General features: G+C 39.2%; 1 protein-coding gene across 2 annotated transcripts in view; it reads right to left on the bottom strand.

The window, feature by feature from the left end:
- Nucleotides 1-21,340, bottom strand: part of STMN2 (stathmin 2) — a 39,016-nt gene extending 17,676 nt beyond the window's left edge. The window contains exon 1 of one of the 2 annotated variants that reach the window (XM_045849450.1): nucleotides 21,180-21,340. In XM_045849450.1, the coding sequence (XP_045705406.1) occupies nucleotides 21,180-21,198 (19 nt within the window). In that variant the 5' untranslated portion in view covers nucleotides 21,199-21,340. Of the gene's footprint in view, nucleotides 1-19,746; nucleotides 19,766-21,179 lie in introns of those variants that run through there. The other variant, XM_045849451.1, reaches the window with a different exon arrangement.
- Nucleotides 21,341-23,537: the final 2,197 nt, after the last annotated feature.

Here is a 23,537-nt window from a genome sequence, read left to right as displayed (position 1 = left end):
GATTTGTTACACAGACCTTCACTGTCTCTATATTGTTTCTAACAAGAAAATAATAAGATTACTTTTTATTTATTAGTATATTAGGATTACTGAGTTTTAAAATACAGAGCCCATGACATTTTTCTCTTCCCATTTTTCTTTGGTGTTTGTTGTTTAATTTGCACAGGCGAGTTATTGACTACATGACTATAAGTATAAAGGTTTATAGAAAGAAAGAAACTGTTTTTGAACTTGTGGATTCTACTTCATCTGAGTGGTTAGAAAACTCAGAAAGAGTTTCCAAACAGGACCTCTGAGTATATATATTCTTGTTATTTGAGTAAGTATATCTTTACACATTCATATCACAGCCAATGAAATACAGAAAGTGGCAATTATCTAGGTATTTTAGGAAAAACAGTTTTACATCAGTTATTTGGGGAATTTAAGGATGATATAGTTTGGATGTAATTACCTGAAATTTTTCTATTTTTTTCCTGTATGTGTATAAATATGGGGAGTGATTCTTTTTCTTTAAGGAACAAAGAGTGGTGGAGGAGAACAAAATAATTGTTCTAGAGATTTAGCTATCAGGTTAGATATTGAGATAGAGTAAAATAAGAGATATTTTGCTTATTTGGTAAAATATGAAATACATACACAATTATAATTATTTCCCCTATTCTTCTAAATGTATATCATAAAATGTAAGCACTTTACTTTGACTTTCAAATACTTATTTTTTAAAAATATATTTTATTGATTATGCTATTACAGTTGTCCCATTTCCCCCCTTTGATTTCCCTCTGCGCTGCACACACCCTCCCACCCGCATTCTCCCCTTTAGTTCATGCCCATGGGTCATACATGTAAGTTCTTTGGCTTCTACATTTCCTATACTATTCTTAACCTCCCCCTGTCTATTTTCTACCTACCATTTATGCTACTTATTCTGTGTACCTTTTCCCCCTCTCTCCTCCTCCCACTCCCCTGCTCATAACCCTCCATGTGATCTCCATTTCTGTGGTACTCTTCCTGTTCTAGTTGTTTTCTTTGTTCATTTTTGTTTTTGTTTTAGGTGTGGTTGTTAATAACTGTGAGTTTTGTGCCATTTTAATGTTCATGTTTTTTATCTTCTTTTCATTAGATAAATCCCTTAACATTTCATACAATAAGGGCTTGGTGATGATGAACTCCTTTAACTTGACCTTATCTGAGAAGCACTTTATCTGCCCTTCCATTCTAAATGAAAATTTTGCTGGATAGAATAATCTTGGATGTAGGTCTCTGCCTTTCAGGACTTGGAATACTTCTTTCCAGCCCCTTCTTGCCTGCAAGGTCCCTTTTGAGAAATCAGCTGACAGTCTGATGGGAAGTCCTTTGTAGGTAACTGTCTCCTTTTCTCTTGCTGCTTTCAGGATTCTGTCCTTATTTTTAATTTTAGCTAGTATAATTATGATGTACCTTGGTGTGTTCCTCTGGGCTTCCTGGACTTCCTAGAAGTCTGTTTCCTTTTTCAGATTGGGGAAGTTCTCCTTTATTATTTGTTCAAATAACTTTCAATTTGTTGCTCTTCCTCTTCTCCTTCTGGCACCGCTATAATTTGAATGTTGGAACTTTTAAAGATGTCCTGGAGGTTCCTAAGCTTCTCCTCATGTTTTTGAATTCTTGTTTCTTCATTCTGTTCTTGCTGAATATTTCTTTCTTCCTTCTGGTCCACACTGTTAATTAGAGTCCCAGTTTCCTTCCTATCACTATTGCTTCCCTGTACATTTTCCTTTATTTCAGTTAACATAGCCTTCATATTTTCATCTAATTTGTGACCAAATTCAACCAATACTGTGAGCATCCTGATTACCAGTGTTTTGAACTGTGCATTTGATAGGTGGGCTATCTCTCTGTTGCTTAGTTGTATTTTTTCTGGTGCTTCGATCTGTTCTTTCATTTGGGTCATTTTTTTTTTGTCTTGGCACACCTGTTACATATAAGGGGTGGAGCCTTAGGTGTTCACCAGGGCAGGGCAACACAGTTTCTGGGTTGTGTTGCTGTATGTGGGGAAGGGGGTCAAGATGGAACAATGGTGCTTGCTCCACTCTCTGCCGGCTTCCAGTCACTTTCCCCGCTACCCGCAAGCAAAGTGGGCCCTTCTTGTGCTGATTCCTGGGTGGGTTGGCTTTTGTACATTCTAGGACCCTGTGCGTCTCTCCAATGAACTCTCCTGTGAGGCTGGGGGTTTCTCCCACTGCCACCTCAAACCCCACAGGTGTTTTCAATCGGCGATTTGAGGCTTTATTTCCCCAAGCTAGAACCCCAAGTTGTGAGGTCAGTCTTGCTTTCCAGGTGTTTCTCCTGGTTTATCTGCACATGAATGTGTGATCACCTGCTCCACCAGCTGCTGCCTTGCCTGCCCTGCTCCATAATCCACTGCTTTGTTGGGTCCACCAGCTGCCACTTTGCCGAGAATCCTCTCTGCCTGGCTGTCTGTCTCCACCCCTCTAGATGGATGTTTCTTCTTTAGCTTCTTGGTTGTCAGACTTCCATACAGTTTGATTTTCTGTCACTTCTGGTTGTTTTTTGTTTTAAATTTGTTGTTGTCCTTCTTTCGGTTGTGCAAGGAGGTACACTATGTCTACTTACACCTCCATCTTGGCTGGAAGTCTCAAATACTTCTTGATTTATATATGTTATGTTTTAACAAGAAAATAATGTATAGTATTCACAACAATATACCCTATTATTTTCAAAAGGTGAAATAAGTAAAATTTTTCAATTTTCTAGTTCATTTGGCTTGTGTGAGAATGGCCACCAAAATGAGCTCTCGTGCTTCCATTTTGTTTGATTTGGAATCAACAGTGTCATAAAATGCTTTTTGTTTATTCATACTGGGAAAAATTTTGACTTTTCAGTTGTGGCTAATGCTGAGTGTAGAGTGGCAATATGTGTTAGATTTCCTATTAACATGTGAAGGAAATTCTCTGGAAATGTTATCAATGTGCTACTCTGGGAGACAGTATCTCATGTTCTCTGAATGGACAACTTGTCTGTATATGACCACAAAAACACAGTCACTCAGATGACTGGGCACAGCTGTGGACCTGTGTTTGGATGGCTTCCTTGAAGAGTGCCCAGGGTCTGTTAGCACGTTCTCTTTTTCCTTTCTTTTCTTTCATTTTTGTATTAGTCTAGTGGGACTTGGAGGTGGGGCTCTTGGCTTCAATACTCAATTTGGGCCCTGGCTGGTGTGGCTCAGTGGACTGAGCACTGGCCTGCAAACTAAAGAGTCACTGGTTTGATTCCCAGTCAGGGCACATGCTTGGGTTGCAGGCCGAGTCCCCAGTAGGTGAAGTGTTAGAGGCAACTGCACATTGATGTTTCTCTCCCTTTCTTTCTCCTTCCCTTCACCTCTGTCTAAAAATAAATAAATAAAACCTTTTAAAAATACTCAATTTGGATTCAACCTAAATTTTTCTTTTGAAAGCCTTTGTTTAGAAAGTACAAGATAAAATCAGAGAATATGTAGGATGTAGGATATAGCACTGGGTTTTACAGCAATCACATTTTTATTGGTTTCTGAGGGATTTCATTAAAAAATGTCTTTATTTTCAGATTGCCAAATTTTATAAACATTAACTAAGGGCACCTCTTTTCTTAGGGGAAAAAATCTGTCATTTCCAGGTGGGGCTGTCTTTAGGACTGGGCTCACTGGGGAGAGAGCTGTGGGCCTTGTTAGCAGTCTTCACTGAAAGACCGGAAGACAGTGGGAGAATCAGGGTTCTCTGCTAATTGGTTCTGAGACCTGAGATGTCCACCTACAGTTATTAAACACTGAGCCCACACTTTACCACCGTCCTAATTGTACCCTCCATTCTTGTTGCCTCCCATTATCTGAGTCTTAATGGAGATGGGAATTAGCAATTTATTAGCTCTTTTGTGGTGCCTTCTTTTTATATGTTATAAATTAGGTTCCTGGTGCTCACTTTAACTTGATTTTGACCATACTCTGTGTGTGTGTGTGTGTGTGTGTGTGTGATGGGTTTGGTAGTTTAATTGCTTTGGGGTCCTAAAATCTGGGGTCAGATTATTTTCTAAAAGTAAAATTTGTTATCTTATTTAGTAATACTTTTGGGAACCCCTTTGCTGTGGTCTTCTTCTTGAAAGATGAGATAGACTAACATGATTTTTTTAAACACTTGCATGCTAGATTGGCTTGAATTTTGGCATTAAAACAACTTTGGTTGATGGATATATGACTGAGGATTCAATATTTAAATGAAAAATATATCTCAGGTTTTTAAAATCTATTTTGACATCCCAGCACATCACTGATATGAGGTAATGCTCTAGATATTTCTGCTAGGATGACATCATACTAGCTGGTTCAGTATAAACATGTATCCAGTTTGCACTCATTTTCCTTCCCTCTCCCCAAAAGAATTATGGTTTTCTAATCTATAATGACCAGGGAGGTTTTGGAAGATTAATATTTGATCAGCTGAGGGAAAATGGAGACAACTGTACTTGAACAACAATAAGAAAAGAAAATAAACAAACAAAAATATTTGACCAGCCAAAGCAGCATACTTTTTTCTGTAGGAATAGATATTGTATCAAATAAAGTGACCTTTACCAAGGTCTAAACTGTACAACCCATCTGTGTGTTTTACAGAAACATATGAGGCCCTTAAATTTCAATTAGATTGATTCTTGGCAAAGCAGCTGTGATAAGGAAAAGAAATTGGATGACATGAATCAGTCCTCATGATGAAAACTGGAATAAGGACAGTAAATTGTACCTACCTGGGGCCTTGCCTTACTTGTGATGCCAGTTCAGCTCCTGCTCAGTTTAATGAGAATGCCACTATATTGTGCAGGGTCTTGTCCATTTTGATGGAAGAAATTGTTATCATCCTCCATGGAGACCACAATACATGGTGCTTTACAAGAGGCACAGAAGAACTTTATTCTGTCTAGATTTCCAGATTTGATCACCAAGCCTGGTTCTGTATACTGATGAGTAATTTTTTTTTTAAGTCCCAGTGCTATTAGGTAGTGGTAACGAGTCTAAGATGATAGCTCAATTGGTTGTGTCTTAAACAAGACAAAGCCAGAGTGAAAAAAAAAAGTCCCTACCTACGTAAGTGGAATTCTCACGTAAGAATGACCTTTCCCTTCTCTTCCCTTCCCTTCCCTTCCCTTCCCTTCCCTTCCCTTCCCTGTGGTCTCCTGAGTGGGATGCAGCTGCCTTTTGAGAGGCTATGACATTCTCTGAACTGTGTCTCCAAAATGGCTGAACATGGCCCCCAGGTGATTTAAACCTCTTGCTATTACTTTTTAATTTTTTGGCTGAAGAGTAGAATAACACTTTGCATCTATTCTTAATTCAGCAGCACTCTTGCTTTCTTTGCAGCTTAATCATTGCATTTGTGGGGGCAATTTCTAGGGTCAGAACTGTTTTGGCCATTAATGATAAGGATGTTGGTTTGCTTGTTCACTTTATTGTAGTATGAGAACTTTCTCCAGGAAATAAGATCCAGCTTCTACTTTTTGTGGATTTTAGAATTACCACATTTTCAGACCATAAGATGCACCCAGGTTTTAGAGGAGGAAAATAGGGGAAAAAATTGAAGCAAAAATGTGGTAAAATATTTAATCACATAAATAACATAATATTTTACCAATGTAAATGTAAACAGAACTCAACAGCAGCATTAACAACCATTATTCCTCCCAAATTTGGGGAGGAGGAGTGCATCTTATAGTCTGAAAAACATGGGTAAGTCTGACCGTGATTCATGTCTTTGTTGAATAAGGTGGTATAAGGCTACATGTATGGTGAATTGCCTATTACGTTCTCAGTGAAAACAGGAGCTTTTGGGAATGGAAAATATCAGACATTTATTACAACTACAAACTGAAAAATTGTAATGTAAGATTCAGGTAACTTTATCTCAGTTAATGAGCCTGTTCACTTTTCCCTTGAGTTGACCAGTGGTTTAAACACTGAGGATATAGATAGTGAATTCAAAGGGATATTATATATCATGAAATGGGGTTACCTGTCTTCAGGTAATGGAATATGCTAATTCACATTCAGCATTGAGAAGAAACACACTCAGTTTAAGCAGAAACTCTGCAATAATTTGTGCGGCAAGCCCTATCAGTTATTCCTAATTTAATTCCTCTGCCAATCTGAAAACTTGCTAAATATTCAGAACATATTTCTTGAACAATTTTCACATAAACCTCTATTTCTGTGATGATACAAAGTTTTCTTTTTAAAGATTTTATTTATTTATTTTTAGAGAGAGGGGAAGAGAAGGAGAGAAACATCGATGTATTGATAGGTTGCCTTTCACACGCCCCCAACTAGGGACCTGGCCTGCAACCCAGGCATGTGCCCTGATGGGAAATGAACCAGTGACCTTTCCATTCACTGGCTGGCACTCAATCCACTGAGCCACACCAGCCAGGGATGATGATACAAAGTTCCTATGCATTCCAAGAGGTTCATGTTGTTGCTGTAGTTTTGAGTATATCTTTCAAAATTTGACTTACTATAGTTACTAGTATCAACTGTGAATAAAAGAAGTATTTTAATTCAGTGTTTGTGCCATATAATACTTACTAAGGTTCCATTCCATGGAACAGAAGCCTTATCTGTGCGTGTCATCAGAGACTTAGAGTAGTCTCCCTAAATGCTTCCTTAGGAAATAAAGGATATGTAATTCCTAGACTTTAAGTATTTCAGACAAAGGCCACAAAAGCTTGATGAAGGTTTTACTTGTTTCCAAAAACTTAAGAATTCTAACCTTACTCAATGAGTTTGTAAAATGCCCTGTATGTAATGATTACTCGATAGTGTTCTAAAAACTGGATTTTCAAATCACATTCATTAGAGATCTATTTTAGTCATTCTTTCAAAAACTGCAATGAATGCTCATGTAACTTGTATAGTGGACAAAAACTGAACAACAGTCAGGTAATACATTTTCCCTGAATGAAAGCCATGTCCTCAGGACATACAGGACAAAGTAACCTGTCCTATAGTCACTTGGGGTCAAGGACAAGAGAGTGAACAAATATATTGAAAACAAAACCCCATAAATATTGACAATGTTTAGAATTACTTGATATGAAAAAAAATGATTGCAGTGATATTATTCGAGTATCTCTGGGAGTAGGCGAGGGTAATAGGCTTTGAGATGAGTGTCAAACATCTTAACGTTACAGCTCCCACATGTCATTCTCATCAGCAACCATTTTCAGGTAATTAAATAACATAAAAGTGATCTTTCAGGTTCATCTAGACATGCCATAAAAGTTGCTTTTTTGTTTGGAAATCAAATGTGGATACCTCAAGTTTTGTTGTGTAAAGACTCATTTTCTGAAATAGGGTTCATCAGATTGTGTGCTAGAATCTTTAAATTAGTACAATTTTCTACAAGGAACGAAAAGCAATACAAAGCAAATGAGTCATGTCTGAAGCCCCTGAGTCCCCCAGTTGGTTTCCTGCCATCAGTCACTAACTAGACTCATATGCAAAAGATGACTTACTAGTCCAGGGTAAGTTTTCTACATTTTCCTTCTTTCACATGCTTTTTGTTTCTTCTGAATATTTGGATATAAAAGAAATGATAATTTTCAGGGGCACAAAAGTTCTGCAAGCTCATGCTATGATAAATATAGTTTTGTTATTATTTTTCCATGTCAAAATATCATTTTGCTTCTTCTTGTAGTGAAGGAAATGGCTACAGAGAAGAAAAAAAATTGAGAATTGGGTTTTGATTTACTTGAAATAATTACATAGCACAACAAACTCAGACAATTTAAAAAAGTAACTGTAAATTCTCTTGCAGGTAGGTTCCACAATACACAGAACCCATAAGACATTGTACAAATAAACATACCTGAGAGATCAGTGGAGTTTGTTCATACTTTGAGGAAATATATCATAAAAGATTTTTAGTTTGTTCTGGTTATTGTGTTTTGTTTTTCAACTTTTATGAAACCTGGTTGACTTAGATTGATGAGTACTATTTTTCAAAATGAGTTGCTTTAAGTTCATCAATATATATGTTTAGATTATTAATAAGTTTTGGCTATTTGTTATTTCTCAAGAATGACATCTTTCCTTTTAGCTAGTTTAGGTAATCAATTTATACTTCCTAGCCATGCAAGTACTCCAGAAGTCCCATGTTCTCTTCCACATTGCACTTCCCTGCCTCTGTTCTCTTTAGCAGGTTGTGTGTGATACAGCTTGCTATAATGCACAACCAATATAGACCATGACTGTGTTTCTTTACAATTTCATTTAATGAAGAATTTCAACAAAAGGAATCCAGTTCTTTCTAAGCTGTTTAATTCAATATTTCCTCAATGTTAGTCCTGAACTAAGAAAAAAATGTTTATTCTAAAGACTGAATTTAATTTTCTTTTATTTGTTCTATTATTAGAATTTTTTAAACTAAGTTTTTGGTTGATAGATTTTTTTTCCTTTTCCTATGTGTGTTGGGGAGACATTTCAGAAACTTGTTAGATTTTTTTAAAGTGAGAAAATGTCTACATATTTTTTAAAGCTAAACTCACCTACCTGGTGCAATATATTATGACCTTGTAAGGATTTAAATTGTATTAATGCCTTAAGATAAAGCTCCTCCTTTGTCATTATTTCATTGTTTCTGAGAAAGTGGGTGTATATCTTATCTGTATTTTATGGCTTAAAATGTGAAAAAATATAGAGTATTCTTATTATGTAGATTGTTACAATCATCAACAGTATCTAATTAGAAAAAAGACTCTACTTTATGAAGGGGAACCCCCCAAAACTGGAATTATCTTTTGGATGGTGGGCCCATTGTAGTGCAGGCTTTCTTATTGGGTAAGTGTTCAAGAAACCCATCTGTATCAGTGTACCAACTGGTGTTGGGAGAGGCTGTGTTCAGCTTCTGTGAATTTTTTTTGAAGACTCAACACATTTGCCCATTTTATGATGAGCAATTAAGGAGCATGCTGTGCTGAATGTTCAACAGTTTTTACCAAAGAATGGCATGACCCCTTTCTGCCCCCATCCCCACTCACCCCATCTCGCAAAGTAACTTTCTTTTTGTTGGCCCAGATGAAAGAGCTCCTCAAAGGGAAACATTTTGCCAATGTGGAAGAGGCAAAACAAAAAATGGCAGAAGCACTAAAAGGCATCAAAACTGATGAGTTAAAAAACTGTTTTGAGCAGTGGGAAAAATATCTCCATAGGTGTATTACATCAAATGGAGAGTACTTCGAAGGTAACTGAAGTTTAAATATGTAAGAATAAATACACAGTTTTTTATAAATAAATTCTAGGTTTTTGTAAATGTAAGCACATTTCTATTAACATGTCTGCATTTATGTCATAAATATAATTTCTAGTTTATGTACCATACATGTATATGAACTGAAATTTTGGAGGTAAAATGAAATAGTTAAAATGTTCTTTTATGTGGGTAGTCAAATGTCTTCCCTGAAGCCTCTGTAAAGTCAGATGCCAGATGAATGAATGACAATTTTTCTTCTAAGGATATCTTTCTTATTCTAATAATTAGATTCTGTTAGCAGCTTAGAAAATTTTTTTATTGGTATCAGAAACACTCTTGATTGAAAAAATATTATTTTCATGAGACTGGGAGATTAATTCTAAACTCTAAGAATCCCTACCCTTTTCCCCATTATAGTCTTCTGGGGGAAATTCTGTTTGTAGTGTTTGGTTCTAGGATCTTCCCTATGCTCATTTACTAATAGGTGGATGTTGGGAACCACCCTGCCTGGTTTCAGAAGCTGTAACGCCCCCATGGCTAAGCTGAGTGACAGACCTTGGGACCATAAGCCACTAAAGAGACAAAACTTATCTCCTTGGCAGGTGTGCTGCTTTTGCCCCCTTTTACTTCACCCTGCTTGGCCCCGAGCCTGACTGGTTAGCCAATGATGGGTAAGATTCCTCAAGGGAGGGATGACCTAAGACAGGCACGGCCACAAAGGGGCCCCCAGGGAAGGACTTGGGGGGTTATAGCAAAAGGGGGTGATGGACCCTTGCCCCTCAGCTTTGACTTAGCCTGAGTCCTCATTCTGTCTGCAAGAAGTCTCCTAAACCCTTGGCTGCCTTACTTCACCTGCCTTACTTAAGCCTGAAACAATGACAGAGGGTTTTGCAATGACAAACCCTGTGCTGGAAAGGGAGGTTCCCTGGGGTGATCAGGCCTAAGAAAGAATACATAAAATCCTGTAAAACCTGCTTTGTTAAGAATGCTCTCAATTTTCTGCTGAGGGTCCAAGCAGGAAATGAATTTGTTTCCCAAAGTTTTATAGCCCCTTAGCTAACTGACCCTGACTCAGAATAAGCCCTCAGAGTTCTTTGTATGATCCTTACTGCCTGACAATGATTGATGAGCTTTACCTGTATTCCTGTGCAAACTGAACCCAATAAAAGCCCATTGAGGAACAGGCTCTTGGCCCTTCTCCTTGGAGATATTTGCCACCTTTCCTCCCCAAGCAGACCATGTCTTGGTAGATTTATTCTCACCTGTGGCAGCTGGGAAGGGCCCTGCGGGTGGAGCCCCACCACAGGTGGAGGGGAAGAAGGCAAATAGATGTAGGTAAGAAAATATCTGGAGTTACTTTTACCTGTGAAAGAAAAGATCGAGCTGAAGGAAGGATGTTGAAAATGGAAGCAGGAGGCAGAAGAGAGCCAGGCAGGGAGATGGGAGCAGCAGGAACAAGAGATTGTGTAACAGCCAAGTGGTGCAGGGTTTGAATTAAATTGATTATTTAGTAAGATTTTAATGAGAGGTTATGTGTGTGTGTGTGTGTGTGTGTGTGTGTGTGTGTGCATGTATTGTATGTGATATTTCTCTTTTCTTGTTCTTCATGAAACCTTGCTGTAGACATCTATGTTTTAATGCTTCTGGAATCAGTTTTTATTTCTGCTGAACGTGACATTTTATGTTGATGAGCCTTACTGCATAGGTAAGCAGGATCAATTTTATTGAAACTTGTTATTGAAGCTGTCAATTTTATTTATGTATATATTTGAAGTGGGATGAGATATGAAATATGACACAGAAACATAAGATGAGAAATAAACGCAGGAGAAAAGTACTTTCAATTCTGGCATCACCCAAAATGGGCTTGTCTTAGAAATATACTATATATTGGCAGCTGCATCATAAATATATCTTCTCTTCTTCTACCACAAGGAATTATTGAGCAGTGATCATTTCCTTAATTCTAAGTAATTTCCAGTAGATTTATTATTACATGTGGAAATTCACAAAGTATAAGAATTCATTAAAACATACACAAATATTGAATCATGTTATACACCTGAAACTAATATAAGGTTATATGTCAATGATATCTCAAAAATTTTAGATTTTTACTCTAAATTAATATTTTTAATTTAGTGTTTTGTCATTCATCTAGGGGGTCTGGACAGGGGATTAATATTTTTAATGAAGTGCTTAATATTCAATTATTTACTTAATCCTCTTACCAACCGTGCAATTTCTAAGGTACTATTTTCCTCCTTTCATAACCGAGACAATTGTGGTCTAGAAATGATAATTTGCTGAAGCATAATCAGAGTGTGAATAGTGAAGCAGGGTAGCTCTCTCTTGCACAGAACAGCAACATTTCCTGACTTGACCACTTTTTTTTGTGGATGTTAATAGTACTGCTTTTAATTTTCATAGGACTTTGCATTCTTTTGAGCTCTGTGACAAGTTACTTTTTCTTAACATTTTCCTTTTTTGTTTTAAACTCCTGGAGGCAACTTTAAACCAGACTTTCAGCACACTTGACCATCTGGTCCTGGGTTGCTTTGTCTAAGGTAGGCTTGCATGAGGGCTCTGGGGTCCAACTCAGAGGACAGAGAATGTCAAGGTGATATGGTCAAGGAGCAACCATGGAACCTGAAGAAAACTCTGTACTGAGTGTAATGTCTGGTTTGTCAACCTTCTCACATTCTCTGTGTCTGTTTGTTGAGGCACCCTGCTTTGCCTAGCAATTCTGAGCTCAGCTGTTGTCTTCTTGGGCCACCTTCACTTAGAAATGGTTGGGTAGGAGGACAGTTGGAGAAGGCTGACTGTAATAAAATTTGGATCAGTTAATTGTTTCTTCTTAGCCAATGTTCATTTAAGAAAAATAAAAAATTTAAAGAAGAATCTTAGATTCTTGGACCTAAACTCAAGTCCTTCAAAATATCAGGCACTTTTGTCTAAGCAAGTCACTCAAATTTTATTTTAATTTTTATTATTTAGAAATATTTTTCAAAAATCAATCAGTCAGTTTCTGACTGTGCACCTTGCTCCCTATTACTCATTCTGAATGCATGTGCATTGGTGTTTTCATGAGTAAAATGTCCAGTCATTCCATCTAACCGACAATTAAAAATGCAATCCCTTGCATTTATATGGTGCTTGACAGGTAGGAATCACTTTCACATTTGTTTCACTTTAAGACAGAATAACACATATGCAATGTTCATTTTGTAGGTATTATAATGAAGATTTAAAAGGATGGAACAGGCGATGATGTTCTAAGAACTACAAGGTCCATTATAGGTAGATCATGCTACCTAATTTTTTCTCTTGAACATTTTCCAATCCTCCATTTGCCTGCTTTTTTTTAATTATAAAAGGAAAAAGTAGCCCTGACATAGAATAAAAAGATGGTTTTTAAAGTGACAGGACTCATAATCCATGCACCAAAAGACTAGAATTGATTCTGTTAATTTTTTGTGTTTTTGAACAATGATAATGAAGATGCTAACTGGCAGTTCTCAGATAAAACTATAACTTAAATAAGAGCAATAGATAGCAGTGTTGGGAATAAAAAATACTAGGTAGGCCCTGGCTGGGTGGCAGAGTTGGTTGGAGCATCATTCTGTGCATCAAAATGTTGCCAGTTTGATCCTTGGTCGCGGGGGGGGGTGCATGGGAGGCAACTGATTGATGTTTCTCTCTCCTCCTTCCTTTCATTCTGAAATCAATAACCATGGTATTCCCTGTGTATTAAAACAACATCAACTAGGCAGTAGTAAAGACAATTATGTTCTGAAGAAAGGTCCTGAGGAAGGTGACAGTCACTTCAGCCTCAGCTCCACAGCCTGAGATGGCTGGTGCCCCTCCTGTTGAATCTGGAAGCAATAACAGTGACATTCTCGAGAGAGTCTCTGGACCCAGCTTTGCAGCAGCCAATACATTCCAAATCGAGCTTTCCCATGGGAGTTTGGTTTCTATCCACTAGGAAGCCCAAACCGAAAGATTACTATTAAGTTTACTATGAGCAGTTTTGTTGAGTGAAAAAAAAAAACCATTATGGCTGCAGTTGATAAGGAAAAAGTCTTCTAAAAGAGGGAGTAGAAGGCTAAAATTTGAATTTTAAAATGCTGTCTTGTACAAATATTTTTGGGACTCAGTTTAGATAAATTTCATCCATTTCTTTTAATCCTGGTATAAAGACATACAACTAGAAGATTGACATAGATATCATGGATGATCCATTGTCATACTAAGTCCTTAGAGCAGTGGATGAGGAGCAAACTCTGGCATCCAAAGTACAACTGCTCCCGAAGAATACTGCCAAATAAGCACTCTTACAGGTACTGTTTTTGCAATGATTTTGGTTAAAAAAATACTCCCAGGCAACATTCTTCTTAATGTACTCTATAAGAACTGTAATTATCTATTCTGGCCACAAAACAAATTTTTGGAATCCTGTAATTTTTCAAATAATTAAATATTCTAACCTGGAGGTCAACAAAATTACTAATGTGAATAATCTTAATTTTTGTTATGGTTTTATAGTGCAATGTGTGGCTTCTTCTTTTAAGTATGATTCCTGGAGAAGCTGTATTACCAGATGACTAGCAAAATGATTGCTGAGATGCATTAATTAACCTTTACATTCACATAAAAGTGTTTTGTGAGAACGAATGTACACAAAATGTTATCTTTAATCATGGCTAATAAAGATAGGTTATATAAACACAGGTTTCTCTACTGCAAATGTTTCCTTGACAAATGACAGGCTGTGATTCTTTATTAAAAGATAATTAAAAATGTTTCACAAGCGTGTCACAGCCTTCCCATGGATCTTTCCTGCTTGCCTGCTTTGGAGGCAATAAGATGAGGAGAGTCTTGAAATAATATCCTTATATTAAATGTGGATGCCTGGGCTGTATATTTCTTTTAGTCTTAGATTTTATTTCATAAGGCAGAGTATTCAAATTGAGTATCTAGAGGCTATGGAAGGAGTTAAGGACCCATTCTGAAATGTGTTAATCATGATGATACTGCTTAGGTTGAAATTTTTTCCCCCTTAAACTGGTCATCACAGTGTATCCACAGTGGAAATCCGTGTTGCCTCTCCACTTAAACTTCAGAGAGCAATGTACTCCGTGTGCTCCATGCATTCCATCCCCAACATCTCCTAGTTCTCTTTCCCCAAAAGCCCAAATCATGGCAATTATTCCATAAGTCTTAGATTAGCTATTAAACTTAATTATCAGTTTGAAGGTATTTCCTCTTCAAGGTGAGTCTGTGCTCAGAAAGAGTAAGACCATCTTAGGCTTGTTCAACTTAATGCTGACATCACAGGTTTGACTTCCACAGTGGGAACACCAGGACAAGGAGCAGATACAAGAGTATCTGGTACTGGTTAAAGGTCCTGGTTCTGGAGCCACAGGGCCTGAGTCCAAATTCTGGATGTGATCAACTGTGTAACCTTGGGCAAGTCACTTCATTTCTCTGTGCCTCTGTTTCCTTACCCATAATAGCAACTACTTTTTATAATTATTGGATAGTTAACATAGCTAATATGTATAAAATGCTTAGTACCTAGAAAATTATTTAAGAGTTAAATCAATCAGTAAAAGTTGATTGTTACAGACTTTTTGAAATCTTTGTGCCAGAAAAATGATTCTTAAAAGAAAGCAATGTCACAGTAATATTGTTGGTTAAAGGACTAGTCAAGAAATTTTTTTGGCTTGAAGGTCCTCAAGATTGGATTTTTGTCATCTCCACATGAGGTATGCATACAGCCACTGACTGCTAGGATTAAACATTTAAAACATACATTACTTTTGTAATGCTCTCTTAGCATGTCTTCTTTCTCTTTTTAATGTACCTGGAGTGGCAAAATGAAAGTTTCTTAGTTTTTGAGAGACTCTGAAGTGAGAAGTTAACAATAACAGAGGAGTGGAAAATGAGGCTTAATCCAACTTCATGTTGAATAACAGTATATCCTCCCAACTCTGTGGCCAGTTTTATTTGGGATGTTATTAGTACTCTATTTGGGCCACACTGCATTTCTAATGTGAGATATTTCATGTGCAGTATCATTTCTGCAGGACAGTGTTTCCAGAAACATGGTCGTCTTTGCACAGCCTGCTGCCCCTGCACAGGAGGACTGACATGTGAAGCCTTTGCTGATAGTCCCCAAAGACCCATTTGCCCCATCTAGGTTGACTTTCTTAGAAAGAATCAAAAAAGGAGAAATCTTTTACTGGTTTAAGTAAGCAGAAAACACACAGGTAATCTGTTTTCAGATCTACATCCCTACTCAATTGCTAATTTCCTCCTGTGGTGGCCAGGGAGAAATTCTGTTAGAAAAATCTGGTCAACAGTAAGTATGGGACACATTGGAAGGCAGTGTTAGTGTGATTTACCCTGTTTTAATTGCTTCAGTAGGTAGAGCAGTTACAGTGAATTAACTGTACAGCAAATGGGGTTGTAGGCTTTTGCTTATTATCCCACAATGAAAAGCTTCTGACTTGAACTAATTGTTTTGTAAATAGCAGTAAACTAGCAATATCAGATATTGACTTATTAATTCTTCTTATCTGTGCCACAAGCCACATTCATACACACACACACACACACACACACACACACACACAGCACCAAGTTCTGATTTTTGACATTTCTCTTGAAGGTTGTTTGCTGAATCAAATATCATACAATAGGAATACATATATTTTTAGAATCCAGCTAAGAGAGAATGAGGGCGCAAAACATGCCACTCCAGAGGAATACAATTCCTAAGTGTATGAGTTTGGAAGTGAAATATTTTGTAAAGTTTGCCATGGATTTGAGGCAAAGTTAAGGCATCACACAAGAGCTGATTATGAAAGGGACATGTATATCACAAACTTTATATTTTTAAACTGATGTGTTTAGTGATTAGAATCAGCATCTTCTGGGAGTTTGAAGGAATGTAGAATGGCTAGCCTCAACCAGACTTCTTATCAGAATTCACATTTTAATGAAAACCACAGGTGATTCAAATGCACATTAAAGTTTGAGGAATGCAGTCATATAAAACTATTAAATGCTTTACAGATACATTATACCTACATGAAATATAAGAGAAACAAATTCCCTACCAATACAAACATGAAAAAATCCACTTTTGATGATCTTATAAATTAGTTATGTTTGTTTTTGGTACCTCTTCTCAGTATTACATTGCATCTATTTTACCTACTAGTCTACAAACTCCTGAAGGTGGCCAATGATGTTCAGGTGTGTCCCCAGAATGGAGCATATTTTAAATAAATGAATAATTGTTTTGTTTAATTTATTAATTTATTTAAACACTAATAATACATTCTGTTCCTAAGTAATTTTGTTATTACTACAGACCATATTTTACTGTTTATCCACAACCTCTGCTTCAATTAAAATAAATATTACAATAACAATGTAATGAAACTAGAAAGTAAAATTGTAAGAGAATACATAATTAACCAGGTTCACAACCCTTTTTATCCACTAGGACAAAGCATAGCATCATTAACTTATCAAATAAGCAACCAAATAAACTGATTACAAAGAAAAAATTCATGAAACACTAGTATTTGAAGTGGGTTTAAATTAATCTAGCTCTTTAGAGAACTTGATTGCCCTCTAGTGGGAGGAAAAGTTAATGCAGACTCCAAGGTTTCCAATTGAGAGAATTAGTAAAGGAAACCAACCTCCTACTGAAAACATCTGGGTCACTGGCTAATTTGGTATTTTTCCCCTTGTTTGGCAAATTTCTTGCATTTTCCACATAAGGTCTCACATGTGTGACCACAGAATACAGTTTATTTTTCTAAAACCAAAGAGGAAATTGGAGTGAGCTGGAGTTGTTAGTAGCAGCTTGTGGTGGTCACACAGAGAGCAGGCAGCCACCTGCTGGGAGGCCAGCTGTAACCAGCCTTAGGTGAGCATCCAGTTACTGGGGAGGAATAGGGTACTTGGTCAGTCTCATTCTGTTGGAATGAGAAACAACGATGATTCATAAAACAGGAATTTTTTCTAAAGATGATCTGGATTTATTAATAAGAACTATCCCCAATTAAATATATAATTGATTTCATCTTCCATTTAATTTTAATTGTACAGATTTAACTTACAATTATGATCCATACCAAGTACTAAATATTCACAGAATTAAGTTGATATTTTGACCCTAAATTATAGGGAGGAAAAGTATTTTGTGTGTGACTTGGCTTTCTGGCACTCTGAGAGAGCATTTCTTGAATCTGAGTACAATGCCCCCTGCCTGCAGCATTTCCATCACTGAGGATGAAGACATATTGGGCCAACTGATCAAATGCTTATCCCATAATTTGTTCACTAATAGTGGGAAAACCCCCTCAAAGTAAGAAAAGGTGTTTTTAATGCAACAGATAAAACCCTACTAAAAATGTTAATAAGGGCAGAAGCAATTTCTCTAACAATAAAAATATTCCCTTCCCCCTTAGACTGGCATAAGTCAATACAAACCTGTAAATCACATCACAAAGCCACTGTGAATTTTGGCTAAACAAAATTCTGTATTTTAATATTACTAACCACCCAATCTTAATTTATTATTTTAAAATATAGTATACTTTCTTTCAGAGAATTTGAACATAGGGCAACACCCCCAGTGTTTATACCATCACACGGGTGATTTGTGTTGTGTTGCATGGGGTCACACAGTGCTTGTTGCAGGCTCAGCTTATTCACCCAGCAAGAAATACGTTCTGTATGATTAATTGATAAGTGACTGCTATTTCTTTCATTTTTATCCTGAAATCACAACTGAACCCTGATCTTTCCCACTTCTATTATTTAACTATTTAGAAGCCACCTACTTCATTAGAGAAGGTATAGGGTATATTCTATGCACCTAGTGCAATCATGCTGAATACAATAATTGTTTAATGAATCAGGAAAAAGCACCCTTCCTGATAATTAATCGATTATGTTTTGCAACTGGAATGATTTCAAAATCCATTGATATTGGGGAGGTTGTGCTTCTCTTCAAGATTTGCAGAAACAGTCCACTTTTGGCAGAAAGGACCCTTGCATCTGTCATATTTGGGGTGGGGTTTTTATTAATGACATGCTGGCTACCATTTCACTAACCATGTTTCTGTGTAGAATTGAGACCATATCAAGAATCGGCAATAGGAAGAACAGTTTTGGGGAAAAAGTTAACATTTTGTTCCTAACCTATATTTATTTATACATATAACCTTATGGAATACATGCTGAAGATCCCAATATCTTAATTATACATGCATATTTTCACCCAATGCAGCCGCAGTTCTCTGCGGAGAATTTTCCATCATTCTTTATCACGCAAGCCCTACCCTTAGCATGCACCTGCACATATATACGACCCACATGCACATACATAATCTCGAAAAAGCCTGAAAATACGTTTGCTTAATAACATAGAATGAGTGACTGGAGACAGAATTCCTTCTTGGGGGTGAGGCGGGGAAGGGAGGAGTAGGAGAGAGAAGAGTGTGTATGATGAGTTAATCCTTAACCAAATGCAGTCATTCGAACGTTTCGAACAAATAAGACCACTGAATCATGAAGCAAAAATAATGATGATTTAAGATTATAACGCTAACGCTGATGATGACGAATTTGTAGCTGCGTTCTCCTCGGTGACCGCCCACCGCACCCTCCCCCCCCCCCCCAACCACCATCCTGCGACCATCCAGGCAGAAACCTCTCAGCGCTTTAGGCTGAGCACGCAGAGCCTGATCGCCCCCATCCCCCATTCCCAGAACCTTCCTAGACTTGCGAATGAACCTCGAATTGTGGGAAGCAGGGGTAACTCAGGACACTGCGCAGAAAAGTCTCCCCTGCTGCACCAGCGGGGGGCGAGCGCCCAGCTCCCGGGTGGGGGTTCTGCAGGGCTGGCCGCGCTCCATGCGCCAGCACCAAGTGCGCCCCCACAGGACCGCGGTTGTCGGGTCTAGACCCAACTGGGAGGGGTGGGGCAGAGCCGCGTCTGGCTCTAACAGCGAGAGTCCCTCTTAGGGAGGCTGCCCAAGGGGTCCCCATTCAGGGAACTCCGGGAGAATAGAAAGTGGGTAGTGGGCTTGAGCTGCAGGAGCCCAGGTGAGAGAACGCTGCCCCGACCCCTGAGCAGCGGTCACCTCTATGGTCTTCTACCGATTGGGGTGGGGCCACGCCTTTGTGTGGTCAGAAGGGTCTCTAGCCAACCTTTCTGCAGTGTGTCGCGGGTTGGCTGAGCACGTGGATGGGGCCCAGGAGGTTCCAGGCTGCCAAGCTGCAAAAGGGGTCTTAGGACTGCAGAGCCTCGACCGCCTTCTCCCCACCCTCCTCATGAAGCCCCCCTTCCCCGCCAAGACTCCAAGCCCAAGGCCTTTCCAGCTCCGCACAGAGGGTGGGGCAAGGGCGGAGCTGCCTGGGGCCCAGCCCACTGCTTTTCCCAGCTGCTCACCGCACCAGGTCCCTGGAGAGGGCAGCTTCCAGCCAACAACCTCGGTCTCCTCCCTGCAAGTCCAACCCAGGGCCGACAAGTCCTGGGAGCAGGGGGCACTTGAGACACAGGGCCGGCTGGAGATGGAGGCTCTGGATGCGGAATCTCTCTCAGGCTCTGTCTCCACTGTCTGCTTCCCTGATCTAGGTTGAACCTATGAAAATTGCCAATATTTGGCCCTGTTTGACCTATAAAATGGATATTTCATGTTGTTCAATTTAAGACCTTGACCTCTTTTCTATCTGTATTGTTATATATATACATTTCTAGATTCCAGAAGCTTTTCCTTAAAACAATCAAAGGAGTTCAAAGAAGCCTTTATCTGTGTCTATGCCTAATCACCCTATGTAACGTGGTTTCGAAAAGAAAAATGTTAACCCACTCCTTCATCCCCGCTTCCTCCCTGTAAAACAGAACAATGAGGCCAGGATGGGGAAGAGAGCAATAGTGAGGTCGTACTCCCAAGACAAGGAGCGCCCTGCGCGGGCGTGGCACTGTGTACCCCTTGGCTGGGCTCCCGGGAGTCTTGCTGGCGCTCCCCCCCCCCGCCCCCACCCTCTCTCTTTTGAAGACACTGCACAGGCTGGAGGGTGGGGTGCTGGCGAGGATCCACACAGGGTGGGGCCGCCAGCCTTGTGAGACTAGCCTGCAGGTGCTTTGCCCAGGGACCATGCGTCCTCACACAAAGAAACCCCACCCCCGGGGCCCTGGAAACCGTTGTCCCTCCAACCCTTCCTTCCCGAGTCCCCACCCTTGCAGTTGCCCACCGCGCCCTCTGTGCCCTCCTTGATTTCCATCCTCTTTTCCCTAAAACAAAGGAGCCTGGTTCCCACCCCAGCCCTTCCCTTCTGCTGCGTCTTAGGGCTAGCGGTTTCTCCAACCCGTGAGACAATACCATAAAATCTGCTCGTCCTCCACCCACCCCTTGTCTCCACCCATCTTTCAAACAGCCGAGATGGGACCGCTTTGACTTGGCATTTTTCTTTTCTCCCATCCCCTTTCTCTTCCTCATTTTCTTTCTTTTTCTTAAAAAAAAAACTAGATAGGAAATAAAGGATGTTACAAAGCACTTTCCAAAATTTCCTTTATCCCCATTTAAGGCAAATGGTAAAGATAGACCCCACCCCGACGACTAAGCCTTAATTTTAAATAAGCAACATAATTCCCTACCCATGACAAGGCAATTTACTTGCTTTAACTTTTAAAAAGAAATTCTTAGTTTTAGATTTCCAAGGACCCTCCCTTCTTCTTGGCCTTTCCCAACCGTCCTTTTTTGGTTTCTGTGTTACCCTTAATTTTTTTTTTTAAATAAAATATCTCCCAATGCCTTCAAAGCTCTAAGAGGTGAGGGTGGGCTCCAGGTCAAGCTCAGGGAGAGCCATGCACTACCTTACCCATCGCTGTTTTAGCCATTGTAGGGATGTGCAGATGCTGAGCGGTGAGAAGGCAGAGTCCAGCCACAGCAGCAGCAGCAGCAGCAGCAGTGAGAGAGAGCGAGAGAAGACTGAATAAGGCACTGATTCTGCAGAGTGAGACCGTGCGAGAGAAGGATCAAGAGGCAGGAGCCCATGAATAATTATTACACAGAAGCTCAAGCAGATTGGCTCTCAAGGTCCCCTGACATGACTCACGCAGAGCCAGAATCTCTGAGCATTAAATATTGATTGGCCAATGGTGCTGGAGTACAAAGTACCAGAATACAGTTTGAAATGGAAATCAGTGCTTCCCGGGCAGCTCCCCCCTGTTTTGGGGGCCTGGTAGTACAGTCCAAGTAGAGTGGAGCCGAGAACTGGGTCTGTGGCTACCCAGGAGCTAGGAGGCTCGACTTCGCTCACAGTTTCATTACACAAATAGTCATTAACAAGGGAAAGGGACTTGGAGGTCTGAGAAATCTTCATAACATTCTGACTATTGGAAACAACTGTTTAAACACGGTTTTTACTTGTTCATCTTTCCTCTTTGCCTTTAAACCTGCCAGGGTGACCCCATGCCCTCTATAGTGGCAACTCAGAGCAGAACTGCAATCTTGTCATTTGTCTCCAGCACAGCAGGGCTCAGATGTCTCTGGACCCTTGAAGATTCCACAGCAGAACAAGGCCTGATGGTTTCTAGTCTTGGCACAGAAGGAAGGGCCTCCCTGGGCTGCTTGGGAATAGGAACAAGTAGTCATGGGCCACCAGTGGACTGCATGGAAGAGGATGAGAGGTAGCCTCCTGCACCTGTGTGCTGTCCATCTGTTAATAGGGCACAACCAGGTTGACTGGTCACCCTGAATATTGGAGGAGCTACAGTTGGGTGGAGGCCATGCTGTCCTGGAGATGTAATATTAATTACATGGGTTGAAACCTGAATAACCTTTCCAGGTCTCTAAGAAGAACCCTTTCCTTAGATGAAAGCTTAGTAAAGATAAAAGATGTGATTTGGAGCATGATGTTTTTGAGATCCAGAGACTGCATTGCTAGAGGTTAAGTATATATGTGTTCAAGTTTCTGGCTGAGCAGTGTGGTGTGTGAGGATCTCTGACACCAGTTGCAAAAAGTGACTTTTCATTATAAGTGAGGCATTTATGAATTCACCCCCAGTCACTTAACTAATGTCATTCATCAATACATTTGTCCTTACTTGACTCACATAAATATTTACTGAGCACTTACCATGGGCCAAGCTTTTAGGATACAGAAGTGAGAAAGACATTAGGACTTGTTCTCATGGAGATTTTAGTCGCTGTTAGTGTAACACTTCTGTGATTTTACTGAACCTCCCTCCAGTCTAGCTCCATTCAGGAACTGTTATTTTGATATCTGGCAATAGTCAAAGATTCTCTAATTCCATTGCATTGGTAGCTAAAAAATTGCATAGCACGTGGTTGAAATCATGAACATGTACCTTAGCAAGTTCTTACTTTACATAAATGATTAGAATTTTTATCATGTGTGAAATAAGTTCTTAGCAGTTTTCTATCAAACTGCATTTCAAAGTTTCTTTCTAGTCTCATGAATAATATGCAGTTCTGAATGTCTAAAACCATTTGAAAATAACAGGGTACTCTCCTTGGTGCTGAAATACATTTCTTCTCCTCTTCATTAACTTGTAGACATTTTAATCCTATGCACATCTGGGAACTGAGGCTGTTCTGATCTGCTGAATCACAGAAAAAAAAGATAAAATGTAGATCAATAAAATTATTCCTTGAACGAGAAGAGTAGAAATTATTTTTCCTGTCATTATGTAAGTCTGTGACTATGACACAGCAAGGGAACAATATGGAAGTTGGCAGGGTCAGGAAATAAATAACCATTTTCTCCCTCTCTATAGTCATTTCCCACTTCAAATGTGAGAATTGGTTTCCTCTCAGCAGAGTAGTTACCAGTCAGGAGAGGAGGGATCTTCAGCAGGTCTGCGTGACTAATGTCTTTAAAGTACCTATTTTTTCCCCACCACACCTTTTCCCCTCAAGCTCTGTGTCACCGCTACACATTCTTGGGCTTCCTCGGAGAAAAATGTCTTTAAGTCATAGCACTAATGCTTTTAACAACTACCATTGGCAGTTGGACAAGATCTATTGCATTTTTGATTGCTATGAGTAAATTGAGGCAAAACACATCCTATTGTCCAATCTCTCCTTCTCTTGTGACCTTACATAGGAGTGGTGTCAGATGTGGGACTCATTTCTTTCTGACTTTCTGGGAACTAGGCAACTGAACTCAGATATGTATGATTTTCAAATAATGTCAAGCAGGGGAGAGGGTAAG

The sequence above is a fragment of the Phyllostomus hastatus genome, unplaced genomic scaffold (genome assembly GCF_019186645.2).
Source record: "Phyllostomus hastatus isolate PE091 unplaced genomic scaffold, TTU_PhHast_1.1 phas_contig_65, whole genome shotgun sequence".
Taxonomy (NCBI): domain Eukaryota; kingdom Metazoa; phylum Chordata; class Mammalia; order Chiroptera; family Phyllostomidae; genus Phyllostomus; species Phyllostomus hastatus.
This window is presented reverse-complemented; position numbering and strand designations above follow the sequence as displayed.